The 13123-nt window shown below is 42.5% G+C and overlaps 1 protein-coding gene across 1 annotated transcript; it reads right to left on the bottom strand.

Annotated features, from left to right (window-relative positions):
- Positions 1 to 2631: 2631 nt before the first annotated feature.
- Positions 2632 to 5514, bottom strand: LOC147886080 (putative protein phosphatase 2C 2). The gene is made up of 5 exons (XM_087395879.1): positions 4571 to 5514; positions 4306 to 4467; positions 4010 to 4180; positions 3722 to 3901; positions 2632 to 3632 (listed from the first exon to the last, which is right to left on the bottom strand). The coding sequence occupies exons 1-5, from the start codon at positions 5351 to 5353 to the stop codon at positions 3405 to 3407; spliced, it is 1524 nt and encodes a 507-aa protein (XP_087252005.1). The 5' UTR covers positions 5354 to 5514; the 3' UTR covers positions 2632 to 3404.
- Between the last annotated feature and the right edge of the window lie 7609 nt (positions 5515 to 13123).

Here is a 13123-nt window from a genome sequence, read left to right as displayed (position 1 = left end):
TGAGATTTTCTACTCCTTTAAAACAATCCGAGCATGAATTGAAGCTATTCTCTTGCACATACAATATCAAGTGGAACAACCTAGATATCCACAACTCACTCAAACATGAATTCAAACGGTAGAGAATAGCGGCGGCGCTATCGAAGATCCAAAATGACTCTAGATTACGCAAGGAGAAAAATGACTTGGACAATGGACCTCCTTGCTCATGCCTACCAACCTTTCCACAGGTTACAAAGACTACATCAACTGACTACGGACCCTAGGCTACAAGTAGTTTCTCACACTACAAAGGAAGGAACTGTGCCGACTAGGCGACTCTCATCTAAGCACCATATATCATCTCTACATAGGTATGACGCCTAAAAATAAGCTCCACACTATCTTGCCTACATTTTTGTAGGTCACATAGAGGTCATCAACAGAGTTGTCACCTTGCAATGGTCGGTCAAATTTGTCACGTGTGCCAGCTCCTTTCAACCTATCCACTCTTGCAAACAATGCCTGTCCTATGCTTCCATTACACTGTCATCACCATAAGCTATGGTTTCCTTGAAAGTTGCAAAGCATTCTACGTCACACCTTAAATAAATTCAAGGCCCCTACCGATTCTCTCCAACATTCCTCCCTTGAAGCCGAATGGGAGAGAAAAACGAAATGAGAGACTATCTACTAAATTTATTGTAAATAAAAGGAAAGACTAGACAACTCGAGACAAGTGCAACAACAATAACCACCATAAGGATTGTATCTACAATTCAAGACAAAATCTAAAAGGCCTAGTCATGATCCAATGATGTAGTGAATTAGTATGTTCATCCCGTAGCAATGCCTCGCAAACCCTTCAATCTTTCCACCTTCTAAGCTTTCTATCATTTCTAGCAATGCTCTTTTACATGACCTAGCTTGCTGCAATATCAATTGCCATGCTTGCTCTTTCTCGTGCTATTCTTTTCCATAGCAACATAGGTAGGTTCACCTCACTGTTGAAGAGATTCATCTCTCTTTTATTCACTAAGTAACAAAAGATATAGAATTAAGAAAGTTCATATCATCATCCACGCATAAGATTCTTACTGTTTCAGTATAGCTAGGGGTAAGACTCGTCAATAAGATAGCTTTTTTATCTTCTTCTTCAACTCTAGAACTGGGCACCTAAAATTGCTTCAATAAGGCCTACATCCGGCTAAGGAAGGTCCCCATGTTTTTTGTTTGTCCCATCTGTAGGTCATCTTGCTTCAACATAGCCTTCACGCCATAAAGTGTCGACACGGATTTCCTCGATGGACAACCTTAAAAACCTTCAAATAACACCTCTTACTTATGCAATACTTGAACTCCCTCAGACTTTGACGAGAAGAGATATTGTGGTGGCAAACCTAGCAAGTACTCACAAATCCTCACAATCACCTCTAATTTTACAATCACTTGGACTCTCATGCAATTCTCATGCAAAGTTCTCACAACCTGGCTCTGATACCAAATATTGAAATTTGACACCCTTACAACAATCTGAGCATGAATTAAAGAAATTCTCTCATACATGTGATATCAATTGCAACAACCCAGATATCCAAAACTCACTCAAACATGAATCCAAACGGTAGAGAATAGTCACGACACTATAGAAGATCCAAATTGACTCTAGATTATGTAAGGACAAAATGTGATTCAGACAATAGACCTCCTACTCTTGCCTACTCGCCTTTTCACACGTTATAAAAGACTACATCAACAGACTAAGGACCCTAGACTATGAGCTGCTCACACTAAAAAGGAAGAAAATCGTGCCCACTAGAGGACTCTCATCTGAGCACCATATATCATCTTTGCATAAGTGCAAAGCCTAAAGAGAAGCTCCACACCGCCTTGCCTATTTTTGTAAGTGGCCACGTAGAGGTCATCATCCGAGTGGTCACCATGCAATGGTAGACATAATTTGTCACGTGTGTCAACTCCTTTCAACCTATCTATGCCTACAAACAATGCTTGCCCTATGCTTCCATTAAGCTATGGTTTCTTTCAAAGGTTCCAAAGCAAGGCCCCCTCCAGCAACATACGGTGCAAACACGTTTGACCCTACAACTTTCCAAATTAGTACATTTATGGAGTACTAAGGAGCAAAGGAAGAGGTCAAAAAAGTTCAACAAGATGGTAAATTTTATTGCTTGAAAAGAGACTACTAATACTCAATGTGGTTGACTTCAATATAGCCCCGAGAGGGGACTGCCAACAACTTTTGGATAGATGTGGGAGAACTTTTGGAATATAAGATACTTGGTGGGGGTGTCTGATGATCAAGGGGTATGGGTGGTTATGTGTTTACCAGGGAGCATCAAAGTCTTCAAATGCTATGGACATGCTCTACACATTTGTATGAAGTCATGCATACCTATCAAGCGCCGCATATCATCATGTGCTTGTCCTTTCCTTACATCATCAAATCCACCAAGAATCCTCACAAATGCATTGCCCCCAAAAGCAGCCTGGTCTAGTAGGCTTACGATTGCAAAATTTCGTTGCCACACAATGTCCTCCAAGAGTAGGAAGTGCTTGTCTTTGCTAACAAAACATGAATACAATACCGACGACAAAAATGGGTTTTCATCATCAAAAATGAAGAGAATTCGATTTATGCTCCCATAATTCACAGTTCTAAATAAAGGATTATACTCCTACATAGCCATCTTCACTTATCACAGACCCATACACATGGGCCAAACACATGGTCATACATTTATATGGTGTCCCTCTCCATGACCTTGATGTGGCTATTTTCACTCAGTCATACCTACAAGGGATCACCGGTTGAACATGCTCATACATGTGGTTGAGTACGCTATTGATCCCTTCCTGGTTTTTACATGTGACAGTCTGCTACTTTCCACTAATAATGTCCTTGTCATAAGTCCACGGGTCATGACCTTGAGAAAAATCAGATCTTGAAGAAGCTGCTCCTGGCATGCTGTCACCACATCAGCACTTTTTCAAAAACCCTTTCTTTCATCATTCGTGGCAAACAGAGGGGTAGGCAATAAATTCATCTTGGCAGAGAAATGCTGTAAAGAAATTTGAGTGGTAGAGCTTGCAGTTTCACCCTAGCAAAAATCAGCCCTTAGAAAAAGTCCTCATGGCATGCTATCACCACATTAACATCATGCACACCACCGCTGCTTTGTTGCCATCCCAAGTAACTACTTGAATGCAGAACAGCGCTTTTCCATAATCCCCTTTCATTCAAGGGTGTGATAAATTCATCTTGGCAGAGATGCTGTAAAGAAACACCAGTTTTCTTTGCAGCCACCCTTCTCTCCGCTGTTGCTTCAAACAGAGGAGCAATTGCCCCAAAACCCTCTTGTATTGTCATTTGTGGAACCAGAGCTTTCTATTCTGTGAAACATCCATTAACGAAGGTGCTCAAGACGTGCTATTACCACACTGATATCATCCACACTACCTCTGCTTGCTGCCATTTCAACTAGCTTCTTGCATGCATCTAGAATCCTCTGCGGTGGGAGCTTGGCCTCACTCCCTATACAGCCACCTTCTACCTTACTAACTTCATCAAGGGTGTCAATAAATCCATCCTCAAGTACTGATTTAGCGCAGTCTACAGCTTCCTGATTGCCTACCTGAGATGATAATGCACACACTGTTAGATCAACTAACCGAATGAGAACTACAGCTCTCGTACAAAAATTAAGAGAGGGACTCAAATTACCTTATCCCACAACCCGTCTGATGCCAAGATCAAGAACTCGCAATCTGACGTGATTAAAAGCTTCTTTACCTCTGGCTTAGCCACAATGAAATCCTTCAAATGCCTATCACCAAAGCCCCTTGAAACAGCTATTACTCCTTGTACTCTCCAAACTCCATTGAAACAATCTACGTAGCCACCCTGAACAAGCTTTCAAGAGTCAGTGACGCCTGATGTTTAGACGATATTTACACAGACAAATTGATAAACCAAAGGTTCGGGTGATTTTCATTAGAGAGAAGCACTTACGAGGCTCTCAATCCTTTGTCTTTCATCTTCCCTTCCTGCCTTATGATCATGAGTAAGAGCTTCAGCTTTACCACCCCTGCTCATTATTATCCTGCAGTCACCTACGTTTGCAACCACCAGATACCCATCCCTCACAAGGGCAGTTGCACAGCTTGCACCACTGTCCAGGTTCTGCCATTTATTTAAAAAAAGATGTCAGGTTTCCCATACTTGCAAACCTTATAAGGAATAGATATACAATAGAAGACTAGAATATGTCCAAGCGTTAAGAACACTACCAAAGAAACAAGCCATACCTTTCTTAAAAAATTAGCATCTGTGGCAAGAAATGCTGCGGTCACGGCTGCTTCTATGCAATCTTCCCCTTCAATGGTCTTGGCTATCTCTTGAGGAAGATTTTCAGCCACAAATTTCACTGCACTGCAGCCTCCATGTCCATCGAAAATTCCAAAAAAAGCCTGCATGCAGTACACGATCGATCACCTTCCAATTCAACCTGTTTCACTGAAAGCAACGCAGCATCCTTTCGGAAGGAGAAAAAAAAAAGAAAAGGAAAGGAACCTGCTTTGAGTGCCCTTGAAAGTTCGTGATGACGCTGTGAGCATCCTCCATCACCTCCTTTCTTCCTTTCTTACAGGACACTCCGTAGTGTGATCCTCCTATATTGACCTCTTTAATCTGCTCTTGAATATTGCCAGGTGTAGGTACATTCGGAGAGTCTGGTATGTCCAACTTGGGAGGCCGCTTCCTCTTCAAAAGAGGGGAAGGGGCCTTGAATGTAGAAATCGGGTTCTCATCTTCGTGGACGTCATCTTGCCTGTCCTTGTGGCATTTGATGCTTTCAATCTTCTCCACATTCAGCTCCTTCAAACACCCAATTACAGGAGGGTCCACCCAGCTCTTGGGAGGCAGTGCACTGAATTGATTAACAGTTCTTACAACCGATGAAGACCTGGCAGAGTTGGAACGTGAGAGTGGCCCGGTGACAGTAGCGATCACGTTATTAGCTCCTTTCCAGGAGGCCTTCATAGGAGAAACGGCTTTGGGCGGGGGCGGGGTGCACATCCCCAGGTGTTCAGCATCATTAATTCGAGTCTGTGTAGATACCGGCGTAGACGTGGCTAATGTGCAGAGGCAAAAGGTGCAAGAGTTGCAAGAGCAAAGACGCCTAACTGCTGCATGAGGGGGAGTGTGATCAGGAGACGTGGGAAACGGAGAACGAGGCAGGAGATGAGAGAGAAGAGGAGCCAGGGTGGATGAGGAGGTTCCAGGGGGAGCAGAGGGGGAGCGAAAGCGGTGGGAGAAGGGGGGAGGAGACGCATTCAAAGGGGCAGCACAAGACATGCTGCGGCACGGGAGGCTAGTGGTCGAATGGAAGCTGAGCAAGGAACAAAGGCAGCAGTGCCACAGGAAGAGGAGTAGGAGTAGTAGTTGTAGCGGTAGTAGTAGGAGTAAGTAGGAGTAGGAGTAGTGGGAGTTGGGTGGACGATGGTGGGAAGCGTGAGGCGCAGACAGCCGTATGAACGTGGACCCGTCAAACACTTTGTTATCCTGGACTGAGAGTAACAAAGAGGCTGCAGGGCGTATGAACTTGGACCAAAAACGTTCAGGGATGCCATGTGAACGTCTCGGGCGTGAGAGCAAGGCATCAACCGGAACGGTCAAAATCTTTGACTTGTACACTTCAAACACACACACACGCGTCAAACTCGTCTCCCTTGCAAGTCATAGATTTTGACCGTTCCCGTTGATTCCTTGCACGCCTACGCGCAAACCTTTGGAATTTTAATTCCCTTAAAAATTATCACTTCCAAAGAAAAAGACAAAGATCTTAAAAATCAAAGTATGAATCATTTTGCAGAGAAACAAAGTCTCCAAAGTTGTGGCTCCATAATGTCATGCAATATACACAAATGCAAATTGTCTAATTCAACGCATCTCTACAAACTCAAATTACTTTAAGGCTATAGGTGGGAAAATTACTATTAGAGTATGAAAGATGGGAGGAAGGGGGGGGAAGGGAAGGGAGGTTTTGCCATGTGCCCCTTCTAGATTTTTCTGCACCCCCCTACACACTTATAAAAACATGCCCTTCCCCTTCCACTCTCCTCTATCACAACTCTCCATTCTCAATCCTCCCCTCGATCCTTCGCCCTCCCCTTCCCCTCTCTTCATATTCCCTACACCAGATCACCCGTTGCTCCTAGCAAGCTAAGGTCTAATGCACATCTAACACACTCCGGCAACCTCGATCGGCATCCAAAAAAGGATATAGGGTGTTGAATGAGGAGTCGCACTCTCTTGGATAGCAAATGTTGCCCTCGTGTTCCCTTTGTCACAAGCCTTTTTAGATCAAGAGGCTGCCCAAAAGATTTACATATGTACAAAGAATTTTGCACAGAACTAGTTCTTGGCGGAAGGAGAGAGGAACTTCGTGTTGAAAGCAGTTCCGAAGAATGGAAATAGCACTGTCACTATGAAGGTTGCCACCGAGCAAAATGCAAGATCACCCTAATGTGATTTCCTTGGTTGGCAAGTTGAACTGCACGACACATGAAGTCACCAGCCCTCAAACTAAAATGCCTCATTAAAAACTCTTCAGCACCTGCTCGGAAGGATTGAAAGATGCGCCCTCTCCTCTATCAAAACCCCTCACACCATACCCTCCTAGATATAAAATATTCTGATGGCTACAAATTTCTCAATCTCTCTGGATTTAATGCGTCTGGAGAATGTTGAATCAATTAGAGCTTGAAATTACAAACTTGTTTAAAAAAATTGGCCGCAAATTGGGTGAGTCAGTTGAAAGATATAGATTTTTGGAATTAGGATAGCCATTAGGTAAAGGCTTCTTGAGAATAAGAAATGAGTTTGCAACGTGCAATTTTTCCTGCAGCAGCAGATGAAGGCTTTTACAATATTTGTCCAAGCTTAATCAAAATAAAATTCCATCCATGGCTTGATTTCCTTTCCTAAGTTCAAAATAAAATGCACCCATGGCTTGATTTCCTATCCTGACCATTCAACCACTTGATTGGCACTTTAAGCACTAAAATTTCATCATCTTTCTCTTCCTTACTATGCAACACATCATCTTTCAAATTGCCAACCACGTTAGTAACAATTACCCATACAATTACTTTTGATAAACAAACATCAGTTAATCTTTCTCTTCCTCATTATACAACACGTCATCTTTCAAACTGCCGACCACGTTACTAACAATTACCCATACAAGTACTTTTAATATACAAACATCAATTAATCTCATACAATTATTGTTGACATACAAAGATCAAACATACTGACACAAACATCCAACGCCATCAGTATTAATCGAAATCACTTGACAAAGTAAAACAATTAGATTATACATGCAATCACATAATAACATAAATCAAACTAGCATCATTAGTAATGACCCACGGTTTTATTTTATTTTTAAAGAAATCACCCACGATATTAAGCAAGTTGGCCCAATAAAACATAGATTTGGCTATACACACAGTTACACAATAACAATAATCACACTAGCATCATTACTATTAAGTAGAAATCACCCACATATTGAGTAAATTTAATCACGTGTTCCTAACTAAACCTCACAAAATGCATCCTCTATGGACTATCTTTCCATAGACTATGGACCCCATATGAGCAAGAGTATAATTATTAATATCAATATCATAAGTAAATAATAATGGTTAAAAATGTCCATAACATCCCTTTTACTTGACCTTGATTGTGTTTTTAGCTTTATGAGTCAACAAGTTTATGGAAAATGATTTCCATAGCATCCCTCTTACTTAAGTTGCAACTGACCTTGATTATATGTTTAACTTTATGAGTCACCAAGCGTAATACAACATGTGAAGACCATCCATTAAGCATCATTGCTACGATACTGTAAAAACTATCTTCAAGACTTTTAATTACCAAGTTACACATTCAACATACAAACTTTGAAAAATATTCAAATTGAAATGTATGGACGAAGCAACATTTTTATCATTCCATCATGATAGTTACGAGAATGTCCATAATGTATCGATTTAGTTATTCTATTAATCTTAAAAAACACAAACCTATAATACTATTTAATCTCTTAACATTCACGCGATACCATACCAATAGGATAGGAAGAGAGGAAAGCATAAAATAATTCAATATGTATAGATAGACATATTTATAAAAGTGCTTTTATAGATATGTACATATACATATAAATATGTATTTATAGACATATATAGACATAATTATGGAGATATACACACACACACACACACACACACATACACACACATACATACTTCACAAATATCTATACATACATACATCTCTGTGTGTGTGTGTGTGTGTGTGTGTGTGTGTGTGTGTGTACATGCATGCATGCACGCACATACACACACACACACATAGTATAAGAGTATGCATATATGCATGCACATACATGGGCCAAACTAGAGGAAACAGTTAGGAAAAACCAAGCCCTTGTTGGAAATTTCATTAGCATAGAATGATACAAAATTTCATTTCATGTTGGCCATCTAGAATGTGAAGGTTGAAAGCTATCACTTGAATGGGCTCCCCAATCGACCGAGAAACCGCATGACATGTGTGCATGCACACATATGTTTATATACGTATGCATATAGATATAAGTGTATGCATACATGTGTGTGCGAGCACATGAGCATGTACCAAAACATATGCATAGAGGTCCGTGCATGCGTGTGCATGTGCATTGGAGGATAAATACTTTAATAAATCAAATTAAGTTTAATTTCAAATGTATTATTACAACCAAACCTTGTTTGGGTTACAAAAAATGAGTAAATAAGTGTCAAATCCATCAAGTAGTCCAGGTTGTAAGGTCAGGGTCCACTTACCTACCACCATCCAAATAAACCATATGTTAGAACAGTATAGCTTAATTTGGGTAGACAAGTAATACTTGTTTGCCCTAGCTTGTTATCGCTTAACTTAGGAACAAGAACATCTCTCCAGATTCTAGCGTATAAAAGTATAATGATTCACCAAGAAAAGCACTAATAAATAATGCATTAACTCAGTTTTAAAGGAAATGTACCAATAGACTAAAGTTGCATTTAAAGGAGTAAATTAAGTCTAGAAGAAATTAATTTTGAAAAAAATGTGTGTGTGTGTGTGTGTGTGTGTGTGTGTGTGTGTGTGTGTGTGTGTGTGTGTGTGTCCCACCCCCAACCCAGAGGGTAAGAACACATGGCGGGGAGTAAGCCCACCATGTGGAACTTACTCCCCACCTAATAGAATGCTAAGAGATTTCTGTACGGTAGAATGGATAAGTATGATAAGGGTGAAAAGTGTTTTTATAAGTAGTTGCGTACTCCAAATTCACAAGAAGGTGGATCCAATGTTTTTGCACAAGAAACCAATAGTTAGAAGTCAAAATTTGGGTAGAATGTTAATGCCTATTTCGCTTGGCTTGTTATTGCTTTACCTAGGAACAAGAACATCCCTCCAAATTCTACCGTATAAAAGTATAATGATTTCACAAAGGAAAGTAGGACTAATAAATAATGCATTAACTCAGTTTTAAAGGAAATGTACCATTAGACTACAGCTGCATTTAAATGAGTAAATTAAGTCAACTAATTTTTTAAAAAAAAGTGTAAGCGTGTGTGTGTGTGTGTGTGTGTGTGTGTGTGTGTGTGTGTGTGTGAGAGAGAGAGAGAGAGAGAGAGAGCAATATGAGGAACAACAAGGAGGGAATGAGAAAAATGGGTATAAGGCAAGTCTTAAGATAATCTCAACTCTCCACACTCTCTTCCATGCATCCCATTGAAAAAGTACTAACAGCAAAATAAAAGGTTAAACCTTTTAGTCAATCTAAACAAAATATATATCCCAATCTCTCTCTGTGTCTCTCCTTGATCTAGAAAAGTTTGACTAACAGCAGTAATTCATGCAATCTTTTTGTCCACTATTTGGAGGTCACAAGAGCCAAAGAGATGTAAAAGAGAGAGAATAAGTTCTCGTGATGATAGTATGTCATATGAGTAAAAATTATAAACAACATTCTTAGACATCCACAATGCATGCATGCATGCAACCATGTTCCGTGAGACTATGCATTGCATGCAACCAACATAGCCAAATCAATGGTAGAGGTGGTGGTGATGGACTTTTGGTGATAGTAAGGCTCAAATCAATGGACCTAGGTATAGAGCTACTCACAAAGGGACTTGATGCCCACAACCCCCATAGCCTCTCTATGCCTCCAAATAGTGCTACATGGCAAGTGCATCCTAGATGATATGATCTAAGGCCTTTCCTATGAAGCTAACTACTTAGTACTATGACAATGCTCTAAGGCAAGAGTCAACCCTTGTGTTTGAGATATCATGAGCGAGATGGTTAAAGGTCTATGTTGTTGAGCTCTTGATATAACACATATTGCGAGGAGGGGGGGCGATGGAGTGTTGCATCCATACCCATGTTTCCCTTGCCTTTCCTTCTTGATGGTCACCAACAAAAGTTTGGCCAGATGCACCATAGTGCATTTTTAATCATCTCATTCTTGATCATTATTGATAGACTATGCAAAAGGTTGGGCACAGTGCCCCTTTGCACATATTTCCTCTTTAGTGCATCTTTAATAATCTCATTCTAGGTATGAATGTGATAGTTCAGGTAATGGTTATAAGAATTTGAGAGGTCCACTTCCACCTATTGAGTTATGGGTGAGAAGGAAGGGAAGGCCTGCATGAGTTATACAAGTGGAGGATTAGGGGAGTGGGTTGCTGGATGGAGTTGTGGGAAAGAGGGGCATCACATGTCTAGTGATAGGTGCAATAGTAAAGGGGGCAAGGAGGGGGTAAGCGGGGAGAAGACATGGGAAGTGATGCCAAACAAAGGTTGGTGGAAGAAGTAGATAGTAGGTACAAAACGGTTGTGTCCATGATTTGAAGGTGACGTCCACCTTCCATTGGTGTCATAGATAAGCATGTGGCAATAGGGTGTGAAGATGTGGAAATGGCAGAGAAGAGAGAGGAGATAAGGATGCGATGGAAAAGTTTGGAGAGGAAGAGGATGATGGAAGGGTAGAAAATGGAGGCAGCTCTCTAAAAGGAGAGTTAGTGGTGTGCAGAGTGTGACTGAGGACAGATGGAGCAAGGTGCATGTAGTAGAGGGAGGTTGTTCACAAGGGAATGGGTGGGCAACAAATTGAGGGGAGAGGGGTAATAGAGAGGCGGAGGGTTAGGGCCACAGGGGGTTGGCTGGAGACATAGGAAGGGCTAGAGATGCACGGGAGGGGGTAGGGTACACAAGGGTGGACATGGGGGGATGCAGATATTATAGGGACAAGGGGCTGGGACACATGGGGGGACATAGTAGTGTGAGATGGGACACCAAGGTTGGGGGGCTAGGTTGTAAGGGGGGATAAGTCAATTGGGGATGAGGGGGATGCAAGGGGACATGGAAGTTGGAGATGTGGGGGAGTTGGGTACACAGGGGGACATTAGAGGAAATATGAGGAAAAGGGATGAACGTATTGGGTATGTAGGGGGGATGTGGGGTTTACATATGGGGCACATGGTGGGAATGGGAGGGTGCTAGAGGTTTGGTGGTATGCAAGGGGGACGCGATAGGGTACACAAGGGGGAGGCAAGGGACCCGAGTTCAAGTATGTAGGGGAAACAAGGGGGGGCATGCAAGGGTTAGGGACAAAGGGAGTGGGTATGCAGAGGGAAAGGGGGGGAGGGTAAATAGAGAGGGACACGAGGGATGATTCAAGAGGTTCAGTATGCAAGGGGGATGCCAAGGGGTATGCAAGGGGGAAGTGGGAGGACGATGGGTATGCAACAGGCTTGGATACAACAAGAAAGATGGGAGGTTTGGGGGCACAACGAGGTTGGGTACACGAGAGAGATGCAGGGTCTAAGGAAATGAAGGGGGAATGCAAGGGATTCAGACAGGGGATTAAGGCACACATGAGGGTTGGGTAATGGGCGAGTTGGAGGTGCATGGGGGCTAGGGGTATGGGATGCAAGGGGTGATGTGATGGGTGAGGTGGGACACAAGGATTGGGGATTGGGATGCAAGGGTAGACACTGGGACACAACAAGGGGATCTAGGGGATTTGGGGAGTAAGGGTGGAAGGCAAATGGGAATAGGGTGTGAGGGTCACAAGATGGGGTTTGAGTACCACAAGATGCAAGGTTGGGAGAATAAGGGAGAGGGGAGGAGGCAAGGGGGACTTGGATTAAGAGAAGGGGAAGATGCAGGGTTGGTCGAGGAGAAGTGGGGGGAGACTCAAGTGGGGAGTAGGGGATGGTGGTGGGAAGCTAGGGGAGACTCAGATGGCGGGGGTAGAGGGTGAAAGGAGAGGGCAATTGAGAAGGGATCTAGGATGAAGGGGTAAGAGGGAATGCAAAAAGAGGGTGGGAAGGAATGGGGGAGGTGAAGGGAAAGGGTACAAGGTGTAACATTTGTGCTAATGAGTGATTGGGGGAGATTTGCATCGATAGTGAGGGTAGCTAGTGAGGGACATAGGTGTTTGCAAGGGCACAATGGGTATCAAGTGAAGGGACTATGAGGGAGGCTCGCTCTGAGGGTAGGTGAGGGAAGGGTAGCCAAGATTTGTTAGAAATTGAGGGCTAGGCCTTGTCCGAGGGAAGAGACAATTTATAGGTGAGAGAGGGGAGGAAGCCAAGGCAGTGATGGTTAAAAGGGAAGAGGGGGGATGGAAAGAAAGTTCCCGAGGATGAGTGAGAGCAAGGTCAGGGGGTCTAGCCAAAGCGGACAAAGTTGGATCGGATAGGGGAGGGGGAGGAGTGGGCTTATCCATAGCATTGCCCATAACCGCTGACACCTTTGATATTTTTTATTTTGGTCTATTAATGAGGCCACTAGATTCAGCATCTAGGGTGCTTAGTAACACAAACCCTTGAGAGAGGATGACAATCACCTTGAATGGTCCATTCTAGGCATATATGATTTTTCCTTTTTTTTGAAAAAATTTGCTTCATACATAAGTACACATTCTCCTTTGGGTTCAACTTGAATTTCTTCAAGCGATGGTTGTGCCAAGCCTTTCACCTTCTAGCCTCAATTTGCATTACTTGTTGTGCT

The sequence above is a fragment of the Dipteris shenzhenensis genome, chromosome 24 (genome assembly GCF_047967505.1).
Source record: "Dipteris shenzhenensis isolate YYH24624 ecotype China chromosome 24, Dip_SZ_1.0, whole genome shotgun sequence".
Taxonomy (NCBI): domain Eukaryota; kingdom Viridiplantae; phylum Streptophyta; class Polypodiopsida; order Gleicheniales; family Dipteridaceae; genus Dipteris; species Dipteris shenzhenensis.
The sequence above is the reverse complement of the archived record's forward strand: the minus strand, read 5'-3'. Positions and strand labels throughout refer to the sequence as shown.